This window comes from Sphaerodactylus townsendi, linkage group LG06 (genome assembly GCF_021028975.2).
Source record: "Sphaerodactylus townsendi isolate TG3544 linkage group LG06, MPM_Stown_v2.3, whole genome shotgun sequence".
NCBI classification, from domain to species: Eukaryota; Metazoa; Chordata; class Lepidosauria; order Squamata; family Sphaerodactylidae; genus Sphaerodactylus; species Sphaerodactylus townsendi.
Genome location: NC_059430.1, coordinates 34,882,169 through 34,896,073, shown reverse-complemented (window position 1 = coordinate 34,896,073; position 13,905 = coordinate 34,882,169). Strand labels below are relative to the sequence as shown.

At 40.7% G+C, this 13,905-nt stretch overlaps 1 protein-coding gene across 1 annotated transcript in view; it reads left to right on the top strand.

Annotated features, from left to right (window-relative positions):
- The window catches only part of LARGE1 (LARGE xylosyl- and glucuronyltransferase 1), a 405,097-nt gene that overhangs the window by 219,343 nt on the left and 171,849 nt on the right, over positions 1 to 13,905 (top strand). Inside the window, 1 exon segment of the mRNA XM_048499683.1 lies at positions 6,499 to 6,670. Coding sequence (XP_048355640.1) covers positions 6,499 to 6,670 — 172 coding nt within the window.

Genomic DNA, 13,905 nt, shown 5'->3' with positions numbered 1-13,905 from the left:
CAATTTAAAATATGCAGCTGATTGTATGTATCAGGACATGATTAATGGTGGCGGCTAGGGTTGGGTTTGAATCTTTCCATCATTCTCAGCTTCTTGGCTCTTGAAAATAGTAGGATAGGACCCAAAAAGGGGGAAAAATTATGCTCCTGTGTACTGATGCATACCAAAGCATAGCCTTACTTTTCTTTCATCTTTAACTCATTTTCATTTATTATTTACTAGTGTTGCCTCCTCAGTTGTGTCATGCACACACCAAGCACAGGCATCATTCTGGGGGTCAAAGTATTAATTCTCCAAATATTCGTCCATAAATAGGATGAGCAACAGTTGTATCAACATGGGTGTTAAGTTAGCTTTTCATGGACAAGGGATTGACCATCTTTATACCATCTTAAGCAGCGGTTCTCAACCTGTGGGTCATGACCCCTTTGAGGATCGAACGACCCTTTCACAGGGGTCACCTAAGACTATCTGCATCAGTGTTCTTCATCTGTAAAATGGATAAATGTTAGGGTTGGGGATCATGGCATTAGGAAGGTTGAGAACCACTGATCTTAAGGCACAGTAAGAACTGGTGATCTTGTCCCCCGTGAATGCTGGTAGCACTGTTAACATTTGACTCTCCCCTTTTTTTACTTTGTTTTCACTGTGTTCCTTCTTTATTTACTACATTTCTAACTGGAACTAAAGAAAGATAACATGGAGGTCTCAGATGGTCTTCCATCTGGGCACCAGCACAAACCTGCAAGGTGGGTGCATAACATTTAGCAGTGGGTTTTGTGTATTTCTTAAGCTCTGGAAGGCGATGTAGACATTTTTAAAGTACAGTGTCATCCTCATATCATCCCAGTATCATTTTAGTTAGGTTATTTAGTTGCTCACAGAAAGAGTCTAAGTTATCATGTTTAATTATTTTCCGTTCTCCTTTAGTTCCTACTAATGCTGTATCCTCTGAAGGTTCTGATTACTATGGAGCAGGTGCCTCTTGCATAAAAGCACAGGTATCCCGAATGTTCTGTAACTTGGTTTCTCAAAATGCAGAAGACAGTCTTCTACAAGAAAAACAATTGCACAATAATGACCAAATGAGATGGGACAGTTGGACCCAATGGCATGTGACTGTTCATAGAAGATACTGAGAAAGTACCTGTTAGCAGAGACACCTGAAGGCAGAATTGGGAACTTATAATACCAAACATAACAGATCATCTAACCTCTAAGCAAAGTATAAGCCAAGCCCACATGACTTTAGTGATATTTGGCTCCAGCTCATAATGAGCTTGCCACTAGACAGCACTTCCTGCTTGTCTCAGTTTCCCCAAGCAGGCTTATCCTCCTAAAATGGCAAACAATCAGCAGAGTTTGTTGACTGGCAAGACTTGTAGAAATCATTCTTAGGAACTGGATATTCTTGAGCATGCTTAGCAACATCTATTGCTTTCAAGAGGCAAAGGATATATTATTCTAATACTTCCAAACCTAATTCATTGTAATTATTATGATAACCAATACTTGTAAAGTCAGGGAATGCTTTACTTGCCTTGCCAAGTAGATCAGTGATCCTGTGAGAGAAAACTGGGGGAGATGGGGGGGGGGGGAATGTAGTGAATCATTTCATTCCTATTTATGCTATTAAAAAGGAGTTGAAATTGGCAAAGCATTGTCGTTCACGGCTGCCTGGCTTAGTTAGCACAGATAAATTCATCAATGGGAACACGCTTCAAGGGTGGCAGTTGGCCTAGAGATTTCTGATAATAAGTTCAAGGTGATTCTCTGGAGATGAATCTTGTTGCAAGACAAAGATTAACGTCCCTAAAAGAATCGTCAGGAAAGACTCTCAGCCATGCATTGACACATTGCCATGGGTAATAGCCTGAGAGGAAAGGAATTAGTAATTGTTTGAAGGTGACTGTTCTCATTTAGGAAAGACATCCTTTCCCCAAATAGCTCTGCTTGTATATGAATCCTCCACAGCAGGTGGCATTATAATGCAATGTTGTCTTTCAAAGAAATAGACTGAGAATGTGAGATCCAAAATTAATGAGCAAAAGAGCCCCCTTCCCCAGTAGAAAAAAATATTTGTACATGGAATGTCCAGAAAGTACTAAGTTACAAACATAAACAATGTTCAAAAAGATTTTAATGGAAAAGAGTGCAATCAGAAAGAGTCAACCTTGAATGGGGTATCTGAAACTGATTTCTATCAGGACTGAATTCAGATTGTGAGCAGAGCTTTGACTGCAGTGCTGCAGCTTGCCACTCTGCAAATGGGGCTCACCATCTCTTATTTCACTGAGATGAAATTCGACCTCTCAGTCAAGAATTATTTTTTTCTCAGATTTTGGATAGATACCATATTCCAGAGGCAGGCATGGAATGAAGACAGTAAAGAGTACCAATAAGGAAAGAGTCGAAGTGGTACTTCCCATCTTGTGCCTCAAGCCCACTGAGATAATCTGTACCAGTAATTGAGCTTTAACTCTGTTGCTGCTGTTAGATGGATTTGTAATTGGTTGACTGACCAAACCCAAAGGGTGCTCACTAATGGCCCATCTTCATCATGGAGAGAAGTGACTAGTGGGGTGCCACAGGGTTCTGTCCTGGGTGAAGTGCTATTCAGTATTTTTATCAATGACTTGGATGATGGAATACAGGGTATGCTAATCAAATTTGCAGGTGACACCAAATTAGGAGGGGTAGCTACCGTATATACTCGTGTATACGTCGAGTTTTTCAGCACATTTTTTGTGCTGAAAAAGCCCCCCTCAACTTATACTCGAGTCAGGTGTATTTGAAAAAATATTTTAGGGTTTTTATTTTGTTGGCCGCTAGGGAGCGCAGTTTTTAAGCTAGCTCAGGGGTAGGGAACCTGCGGCTCTCCAGATGTTCAGGAACTACAATTCCCATCAGCCTCTGTCAGCATGGCCAATTGGTAGGGGCTGATGGGAATTGTAGTTCCTGAACATCTGGAGAGCCGCAGGTTCCCTACCCCTGAGCTAGCTACACCAAAATTTCAGGGTATCATCAAGTGACATTGCTGATGGTACCAGCCAGGTTTGGTAAATCCAATGTTATGGACCCCCAAAGGGGGTGCCCCCATCCCCCATTGTTTCCAATGGGAGCTGATAGTAGATGGGGCTACATTTTGAGGGTCCATAACTTTGTGCTCTTCTGGAAGTAAACCCAGTTTAAAAATATGAGCAGGTTTTTAATTAGACCCACTTAGGATTGCTGTCCAAGGTACTAAAAAACTGGAAGTTCTGAAACTAGAGTTCTTTTCTTTCATTCTTTCTGTTTTGCCAAATATCTGTTTTCTGGATTGCTGCTTAGGTACAACTCCACTAAATCAAATTGTATTTTCATTTCTATATATGAAATTGTGGCAGAAGTTATCCTCCAGTTCTGTAAAGCTTTAATCAAAACTTTATGAGAGGTGCCATTTATCTATCGTAGCTAATAGACTTAGCAGCCATTAAATACATGCTCCTTCCTTTATGCCAGTTTTGTCATATATGTGGACCCTATTGTTGCTGTATGCAAGTACAACTGTGTACAAAGTATGTTGAACACTGATGGAAACTGAAAAGAGATCGCTTCAGATAATGTGAACCCTGGGTCATTTTTTACTTTCATGTTGAAAAGTTCACATTTTTCTCATTTTGGAAACTTTTGAACTTTTATGATGGTGTCTTTTCCCCTGAAGCTGTAATGTAGAGGTCAGCTGGTACATCCCTACTGGTAATGGGTGGTGTAGTTATTGTGCCATAGTATTCTGTCTGCAGAAGTACAATTGAAAAAAAGAGATGAAGGATCTTTTTAGTGTAAAATTCCCAGTGAGGACTTTTCCTGTCTAAATAAACTTTGGACACCAGGGGTAACTTTTAATGAAGGGAAGGGTAAGGGGAAAATGGGCTCAACTGTTCACAAATATTCCAGTTGGAAATAAGTACATGAAACAAATCTGATTGCTGTGAACATCTCCTTATCAAATGCTGCAATTTAGACAGGCTGGTATTGTGTGTTTTGATTTGAGTGAGCACTTTAAAATTGAAATGTATACTCTATAATGTGCTGCGGTATCCTTTAATTGTACCTTTAATTGTAATAAAATTCATAGTGTCAGTGACTGTAAATCTGGTCTTGAAATATTGCTCCATTTTGTCTTTTTTAAAAAATTCAACTTCTAAAGAGTTGCTCAACTTCTTTTTCATGTAGTTATCTGTCTTTATCTAATTTTCAACATTGCCAAATCTGTGTATACTTAAATCCAGAGACTGGAGCCATGAGCAATACAATTCAGAACTGTCTACAAATCTAAAAGAGTCCCAGGTTTGCGGAACAATTTGATTTTTTTTCAAAAAGCAAACCCAGAATTATAGAAGTAGCAACTGTAACGTTAAGAAATAAATGCTAGAGGCCATTGGGAGCGGGAGTTGCTAGCCTTGGTTTCTGTCAGTATTGCCAGCCTTGGTTTCTGTCAGTAACAGACAGGGAATGGAGACAGGAACCTTTCCAGGGCTGTTTTACCTTTTGAGGGAGGACTCAAATGTGGCCAGTCCTAGCAACAACCACAGAGTTGTGTGCTACCAGACAACTTGCATGACTCACCCAGGACTGGCTGCTTGCTACTTGTCAACAGTATCTACCATACAAAAAGCCAGCGTGGTGTAGTAGTTAATGTTTCAAACTATGATCTGGGAGATCTAAGTTCAAATCCCCGTCTGCTGTTAAAGTTCACTGGGCCACCAGTTACACATTCTCAGTCGCAGTCTGGCCAACCTCACATGGTTGTTGTGAGGATAAAATAGATGATGGGGGAAATCATGTAAGTTGCTTTGGATCTTTAATGGAGACAAAGATGGGGTATAATGAAGTAAATAAAGTGTAGGTTGATTAGGAAGGAAGCATGGAAATGTGAGGATATGAGGGCAGCTCGGGTAAGGGAAAGAGGAAATTGTGCAGAAAGGGGATACAAGGAAAAGATTCCCCCTCAAGTGCTTGCATCCCACAACTGTGCCCAGTCTCTGCACCATGCAATTGGTATAGAGGCTGGGGAGAGGCTGCTAGAGGGAGGGAAGGAGAAAAAACTGAAAACTTGAGAATGATAAAGGTAGGTTAGCTGGTGGTGAAAAAGTAGTAGGAAAAGGGGAGAGCCTATAGAGGCTTTCATGGAATTGAAAGAAGAAATAGCGTGGGACACCAAAATGAGAATTGACTTCAATATACTTAGGCTTATAAGGATGTTGCCTTGCTTAGGATTTCATTGTTAGTATGTTCAAGGTGTAGAGGGCAGAAGAAACTTCAATTAAGCCTCGAGTTCTCTCCCTGCTTCCTCTTTCTGTGTCCTTATATCCCCAGTATATGGCCTTCTTGGATTCACCCTGTAACTACAGTGAAGGAGAAGAAAAAACCCTGCTGTAGTTCTTACCTGTCAGCTTTCTAGTACTGTGACTTAACCCAACAGATCGGAAATACTTGTAGCTGATTCCTTAGGTCTTGAGAATCTTCCAATACCATCTTGCAACTTCACATAACCCTCAAGTAAGCAGGTCTTTCACCTCAAATTCACCTAAATTTCAGCTTAATTGCTACTGAAAAATGTGACACAGGTGCTAACATGGGGCTTTGCTATGTGATACATATCATCCAGAGGCAAATACAGCACTAATCATTCAGAAGTGATCTTAGTAGTGAGAGCACTTCAGTGGTGATTTGGCATTCAAGAGTCAGAAGGATCATTCCTTTGGAATCTTTCTTGTCTCGGTTCTTGGTTGTGCGTGCGTGCGTGCGTACACACACATAAACACACACATTGCCACACAATATGTATGTATAGTCTCCCATTCAAATACTAACCCAGGCCAAACTTGCTTATCTTCCAAGATCTGATGAGATCAGGCTAGCAGGGATTATTTAGGTAAGGATGGACACATAGGCAGATACATACGTAGATACACGTATGCATGCACATATATACACAAACATCCTTCTTTTCCCCCCAGTGGGTCCCAATATGGCTTGCAATGTCATACTTCACCTTTTCAATTACACAATCACAACTTAACAGATAGGTTAGGCTGAGAGTGAGTGGCTTTAGACTACCCAGCAAGCTTCAATGGAAGGATGGGAATTTGAGCCGGGGTCCCTCAGATCCCAGCCCAACTTTTTACCCCCTACACCACACTAACTTTCATTTGAATTGTCTCTGCTGTTCTTTTGTCTGCACTGGTTGGCACTGGGTGGTGTTTCAAAGTCTCAGGGGAGTTCCATGTGTTGGATTACCTTTTGAAATAGAAAGCTTGCCTCCTAGCTTTTTTTCCAGTTGGTCCACAGTGTTCCCGGAAGGCTTCTGTAAGTTCATAAATTCTCCTGCTGAGCAGCACCTCTTTTGATTTCAAGGGTCAACATCAGGAAGAATGTCGGGAAAGCTGTTTTTCATCTAATAAAACTTGTCTCTTCCTTCCTTCTCTCTTCCCTTTTCCCTGTCCCTTTTATTAGTCTGAAGTATCCTGGATACCCAACAAACATTATTCTGGGATTTATGGGCTGATGAAGCTGGTTCTGACAAAGACTCTTCCTGCCAACCTTGAACGAGTCATTGTACTTGACACAGACATTACCTTTGCTACAGACATTGCTGAGCTATGGGCTGTCTTTCACAAGTTCAAAGGTATTGTAATGCCTTTCTTTTTTCCCCTCCTGTTCTTTTTGTTAACTGTTCAGAACATTTAGAGTTCTTTTATGGTTTGGGATGACTCTCTCTGCTGGCAGCTGCTTTCTTTTCCAGAACTGCCTACTCAGTTACTGCCAGCAGTAAATTAGGGGACCACTGAGGGAGGGGTCTTTTGTGTATATATATTATTATGTTGTGAAGTGGTAAGGAAAAGGATCTGTGATAAGTGTGGATGTTCCCTATGGGGCGGCTTTTGCTCTGAGACTTTGGCTAGTGTCTCATTAGGGTCACAAAATGATTGCTGAGTAAAGGAGCTTTATCAGAATCTGTCTCTGATCTAGCTACACATCAGGAGTTCAGCAAGAGGAATTGGAACATAAAGTGGTCTGTCAGGGCTAAACCCAAAGACTGGCCTTGTTGAAGTGGGTTTGTGTGTATTTATGCTTGTATAGTAGACACAAATAGGAGCTGAGTTTGTTACAATGAAGTAAGAATGTTGTATGTGCAATGCTTTGGATTTCAGCTTGACTTTTGACATGGAAAACCAATTCAACCTTCTATTGAGTAGAATAAATTAGGAAATGTCTTGTACTAATGTAAGCTAGAAATAGATATAATCAATGTCTACTTTTGTTAATAAACAGGTGAAGATCTGTGAATTTTCCAAAGAGCTTCCCAGCCTTTCTCCAAGTTCATTGCCTTTTAAGTATTTGTAAATTTTAACCTAGGCAGCAATGCCTTTTCAAACAGCTGGGTAATGTGGAGTTACCCAAAACTGTATTAAGACTGTGAATCTGGTATCTCATTGTTTCTTTTTTTTTGTAGGAACCAGACTGATCCCTCTAACTCATTTTATTTTCCATCTTCCCCACTCCAGCATTCATATCTTGTTTCTTTTGATTTATTAAGTTTTTTCTTGCAAATTATTTGAACTCTTAATACACCTGATTTTGTAATAGAGTCATGAATTTTCTATATCCACTAGAGCATCACCTGAAAGAATTGATCTATAGTGATTATTTTATATTTCTTCTCTGTGTCCCCAATAAGAGATTGTAAAGCAACTTTGAAAGCACCTCCCTGGGACAATGTACTATGTACTGTGGTGCCTGAAACAATAGGTTAGTAATAATGTCACCATAAAACATTTCCTCCTCTGCAAGGGCCTAGATCCATATTTTAATCCATTCTTGAGCACGGTTTTGAAACCATTTATTTTCTTCCTAGGACTATACAAGTATTGGTCAGAACTGTCTGGTACAAATTTTGTCATGTCTGAGATTGTTTGAGCAAATAAAAAGAATCCTCATCAGGTATTGCAGTAAGTGATTAAGTTGTCTTTGAGATGCGAAGATTTAGCTCACCCTGTTCAAATTTGTCAGAAAGACCCTGTGTCAGCTCTGGCTCTCATGAGGTTCTTACCAATCATCCTAAATAAACTAACTGTTAATTATGATTTAGTTGAAAAAAAATTATATTGTATTCCTGAGTTTCAGTCGTGGAACTGGTAATAAAAAGTAAAATTAGGTACGTTCTTCACAGAGTCAGATTTTCTTATTGTTAAACTACCTCAGAAAGCAGGTAGTAGTAACAGCATACACATCAAATAAATATAGAAAATTGAAATACTTAGTGTCATTGCTAGGCTTAGAAACTTTTCTGTGAGAGATTACCCTTCAATGGGCAGGGAAATTGTTGTATGAAAAAAACATTTTAAAATTCAATATTCCCACTGTGTTCTAAAGTGGCATCATATCAGAATGACTCTGCTATATGCTTTTCCATTATTATTATTAGTAGCAGTAGTATTTCTTTCCTTTCAAAAAACAGAAAAAAGAACAAGGAAAAAACTGGAAAATTCAGCAACTAAATAAGATGTTTAAAAAGATATAAAGTTAAGACAAACATACAACAGAGATGGTGACAGATCTACACACAAGTTTCTATAAACAGTTTCCAAATATCTAAAAATAAGTCCATATACAATTGCCGTCTATATGCCATGCATTCAATTATTGGTACAGTTCTAAGGTCTTCAATCCATTAATTCACCAGAGGTGACCTTTTATCTTTCCAGTGTCTTTTAGCTGTAGTAAGGGCACAGGGGTCCATTTCATTAACCACTGATTAGCATCCAAAAGATGACTGAACACACCCAAAACATATGTCTAAGGAACACATTATGTGAGTGCAACACTAACAATTGGATATGTTACTCAGTCCTTTGCTAAAGAGTCACTGTAGTGTCCAGTGTATCCTAAATATAATTTTTTGCTGAATAGGTCTCTGTTTAAGATTCACGGATAGAGCAGGTATAAACCTGAAGATCATATCCTACTGCTTTGGCAAAATAGACACTCTAACTTCTTATTTTATTCATTTATGAAACTCTGAATATCATATTTATTAATCACCATCAAATATTTATGAACAAATATTATAGTTTCACTTTCTGCCTTGATTCAGTTAGGGTTTCCAGGAGCAAAGGGTGCGCTGAGACTCTTAGTGCCATTGGGCCATATTTAGATACCAACAAATACTGCAGTTATAAATATTTCCATTCTACAGAAAGTGACGCCACGTCTAGACCTCAGCTGAGAAAATGTTTGCTGGAGTGGGTTTTAGGGACAGTATCATTCCAGTCTTATTACACACATTGGCTCCCAATTTAAAGTGCTGTTTTTGAACTTTAAAGCTGTATATGGCATGAACCTAAGTGATCACTAAGGCCATCTTCCAAGGCCATCTTCCAAGATCACTAAGATCATCTTTGGAGCAGCAGTGGCATAGTGACTAAGAGCAGGTGCACTCTTATCTGGAGGAACCAGGTTTGATTCCACCTCTGCCGCTTGAGTTGTGGAGGCTTATCTGGGGATTCAGATTAGCCTGTGCACTCCCACACACACCAGCTGGGTGACCTTGGGCTAGTCACAGCTTCTCGGAGCTCTCTCAGCCCCACCCACCTCACAGGGTGTTTGTTGTGAGAGGGGAAGGGCAAGGAGATTGTAAGCCCCTTTGAGTCTCCTACAGGAGAGAAAGGGGGAATATAAATCCAAACTCTTCTTCTTCTTTATGTGTTTCTGCCATCTGAGGCTAGATGAAAGAGCCTTCTTAATTGTGGTACCAAAAGTATGGAATTCCCTCCCCATTGACATCCATCTGTCCCCCTCAATCATTATCTTCTGGTTGCTGTTTTTAATTATTTTATGTATGCATGATTTAACTTGTTTTAATGATTCTGACTATTCACCACCTTGGGGACTCTAAGTTGGGTAGAAAGGGAGCTTGAAAGGCCTTTAAATAAATAATCAAGCACATCCAAAAGGATGGTCTTTTGCCATCCGATTCCTGAATTATTCCAAAATTGTGGTTGGAATGCTCTGCAAACTTGGGAGAAACTTCTGTTGAACATAGTAGGACTTACTTCACAATAAAATGCATAGGGTTATGTTGTGGACCTGATAGTAGTTTTATAGAGAATGTATCTCAAGAATACATAGAATGTATCCCAAGAATCAGGTCCAGCCACCTGGCTTCAGTGGCGGAGCTCCAAGGAAGCGGGGATGCATCGTGCACCGGGTGCACGCCTGGGGGCAGAAAATCCCCTGGCCCCTCCCCCTTTTCCCCATGCCCCCCACAGTCCCCCCACGGCACCCTGCCAGCGGCACATACACACCCTGCCCCCCTTCCCACACTTACCTACTTTCCTTTTGAGGCTGAAAAAAGTGGCCTATTTGCAGTTCAGGCTAAAAACTGCCTGAGGAACTACAGTTCCCAGGAGACCTTGGGGCTCACAAGGTCTCCTGGAAAGTGTAGCTCGTCAGGCAGTTTTTTCCCTGAACTGTGAAGAGGCCGCTTTTTTCAGCCTCAAAAAGTACTAGAAATAGAAAAGCAACGTAGGTAAGTGTGGGAAGGGGGGTGGGGGGGTGCCGCGGGGGGGGGCATGAGGGCAGAAAAACACACTGCACACCAGGTGCAGTTTGGCCCAGCTACGCCTCTGCCTGGCTTACCATGGGTAGTCAACAGTTGCTAAGACACTCATTTCCCACTTATTCCTATAGATTTGACTTACCTCTGATAAGCCATTTTAACATCTGAAATGTCCTAAGAGGTTCATTGTCCTAATCTTACTGTCTGTTTTCTTGAAAACAATTATCCCTCCTCCCCCAAACAAAATAAGATGACAGTGGCTCACTGTCGAGACTGCTTTTGGTGGGGATCTTGACACTCACCTTTTTGTGAATTTGAGCAGAGCATGTTAGGAAAGGAAGATCATAAAATAATAATTTTCCTAGAGAGCTGGATCCAGCAGAAGAGCTCATGAAAGGATTTGACAGAGCAGATCCCACCCTCATCAATTTGCATTTGTTTTGAGTATTCTCTCTGAGGATCAGGAGAGCCCCAGGAAGCAAAAGGTTCAAAATGACAGAACGCTGCAATGATTTTGGGTGGAGGGAGATCAGATAATATCTTTCCTCTGTTAATGTAAGGTATGAGAAGGAAAACAAGAGATTTTATTTGATTTTCCCCTCATCACTGCAGTATTACATTTTGCTCTCAAGCCTCTCCTGATCTTCAGTGCAGGTGGCAGGCTCTTTGCAGAAGAGAAAGGTGGGGAGGGGAAAAGACCTGCTCTGCCAATTTCAACTGTGACCTTTCCTTCTGGAGCCAACCCTATCTTTTCCTTTTTGTATGTTGTTATTCAGGGGTGTGTGTGTGTGTGTGTGCGTGCGTGCGTGCGTGCGTGCACATGCGTGTGCGTTCTATCAAGTCACAGCTGACTGTTGATGAACCTGTCGGGTTTTCAAGGCAAGATATATTTGGAGAGGGTTTGTCGTTGCTGAGAGAGTTCTGAGAGTGATTGGCCCAAGGACACCCAACAGGTTTCATGTGGAGGAGTGGAGAATTGAGTCCAGTTCTTTAGATTAGAGTCTGCTGGTCTTAACCACTACACCACGCTAGCTTATTCAAGTTTAGTTAACTCAATAATAAGCAATAAGATCATCATATCTTACTATCTTTAACAATTCATTTGTTCTGAATTTTATCAAATTGTTAGTCCAAGTCTGTTAGATTCATCAAGTAAAATGTCCACCATATAGTGGAAAGGCATCAGAGAAAAGGTCCAGCCTAAAACTTTCTGTGTTCCCTGCAGGGCAGTGAACATAGTCATTGTTGGACCTCTCCTTGGTACTAATTTTCTGTAGGGCACCTTCACAATTGCTTCTTTCTTTTACAAGTATGAAATGTAGTGGTTGCTAAGCATGCAAATAGGACTGAGCATCAGGACTGGAGTAGTTTACTGATGATGTCACAGAATCATTGGCATGTACTTAAAATAAAAAAGACATCAGTGTTGATGTACAGACTCATTCATTTCTGTGGTACATGCAAGGGAACAAAGTCCAATAGAGGTGTTTTTTTTTAAGGTAAAGGCTTTCTGGACACAAGTTCATAGTCAAGTTACAACCATTGTTCAAGTCCAATGGAGTTTTAATTAAATATTATACAGTAGATCTTAAGCAGGTGGTATTTTTACTGTCCTTGGAAAGGTCATTGCACATTAAAATCCAGCATGTGCTTTATAGGAGATGCACTCATACCTGGAGAAAATCCTCCAGCAGAGGCATTCAGGTTTTGCACGACAAACTAATGGATCTGTGACATTTCTTCATGCTGGGTGATTTGCATGGACAATCCATATTTCTGCTCCTCTGGGCCTTCATAGATGTCTGGTTAATCACTCCCAGTTGTCTACTAGCAGCTGACATATGCTAGCCTTACACCATTTTGCCAGCTGACAGAGACAGACGGGCTTACAGCCATTTTCATGTGTGAGCAGCATCCTAGAGCCAAGTAGACAAGAGGTATAATTATAATTCACAAGTGAAGAAAAGCGAGGTTTCAGTTCTCATGCTGTGATTTTAAATCTAGAGGGGAACAATGCCACATTGGAAGCTTTCAGACTCAGACCTGGTGCCTGATTGTTTTATTTAGGTCTGCTCTGTACACTCAGCAGTATGAGGTGGTAATTAGCAGATTGTACTACTTGAGACTGCAGGGGTGGCATTGCATCCTTCTATTAATTGCTCCCTGTAAATGTAAAACCAGTACAGCATGCAAAAAGCAAGGCTACAGTCTTTCGCTCTTATTTGCTGATTTTTAAAAATTTGCATGGAGTTTTTACTAGCAGCAAAAATTACCCTTCCTCCAGTCTGAAGTGGTGCAGCCCATTCTATCACCTCAGAATTCTCCATCTGAGTCTCCTGTTTGTTTAAACCAGGAGTGAGAGAATACATGTTCTGAAGCTGCTTATCTTTAAGATAGGTGACCCACTACAGCATAGCACTTCCTCTAATTGCAAACATAATGACCCTGTGTCTGTCATCAAATCAAAGCCACCTATATAAAAGGGTTTCTTCCTAATCAAAGGTCTCACCAGGCCTGCTGAAAAATATTGATCTACAAAATTTTAAAGAAAGGAAACCTCGCTGCAAAAACAGCCTAACACCGCATTTTTCAAAGCAGTTAAATATCAGCGGGGGGTGGGGGTGATGAAGGAAAAATTCAAGGGGGATTGGCCTGATTGAATTCCTAGCAACCAATAGTAAGGTAAATGAATAACTCCCCTGCTCCCCTCTCCTCCGTGTTGCTTTAAGTATTGTCATCCTTTTCAGTCTACAACAGCTGGTACTGGAGAATATTGGGACTGGAGGAAAAGTGCTTCCTCCCCTCCTAATTAATCATCATGTATACTCTGAACGAAAATTGCAGCTGCTAAGGAGGCCAGGCATCCAAGGGTTTATTATGTCCTGAAATAGTAAATGAAATTAAGGTTGGGAGAGATATGTCACTAAGTAGGATGGTGGAAAATATTCCCTCTCCAGTGCTGTATTACTCAAGTTCAGAAATTGCTTCATTAGTGCTGGACTAGGTAATATAGGCAATTGTGCTACAGCACCAGTCTCCTGAGGTTCAAGGCCTGGTGAAAACCCAGCAGTCTGTCACAATTCTACTGCTGTGGGGAAGGAGGGTGTAAGTCTTTTACTCCTCCTGTTGATATTCATTGGAATAACCCTACCAAATAACCCTACCAAATTTTTAGAAGAATAGAAATAAATCCCAAGTAGTTCCCTTTCAAAACACATGCCCACTTTGCAGTTTTTCCCTGACCAATACCAAACAGAAAAATGTTTATAGAACAGAGGTTTCCAGTGTTGTTGAGCTTGTGG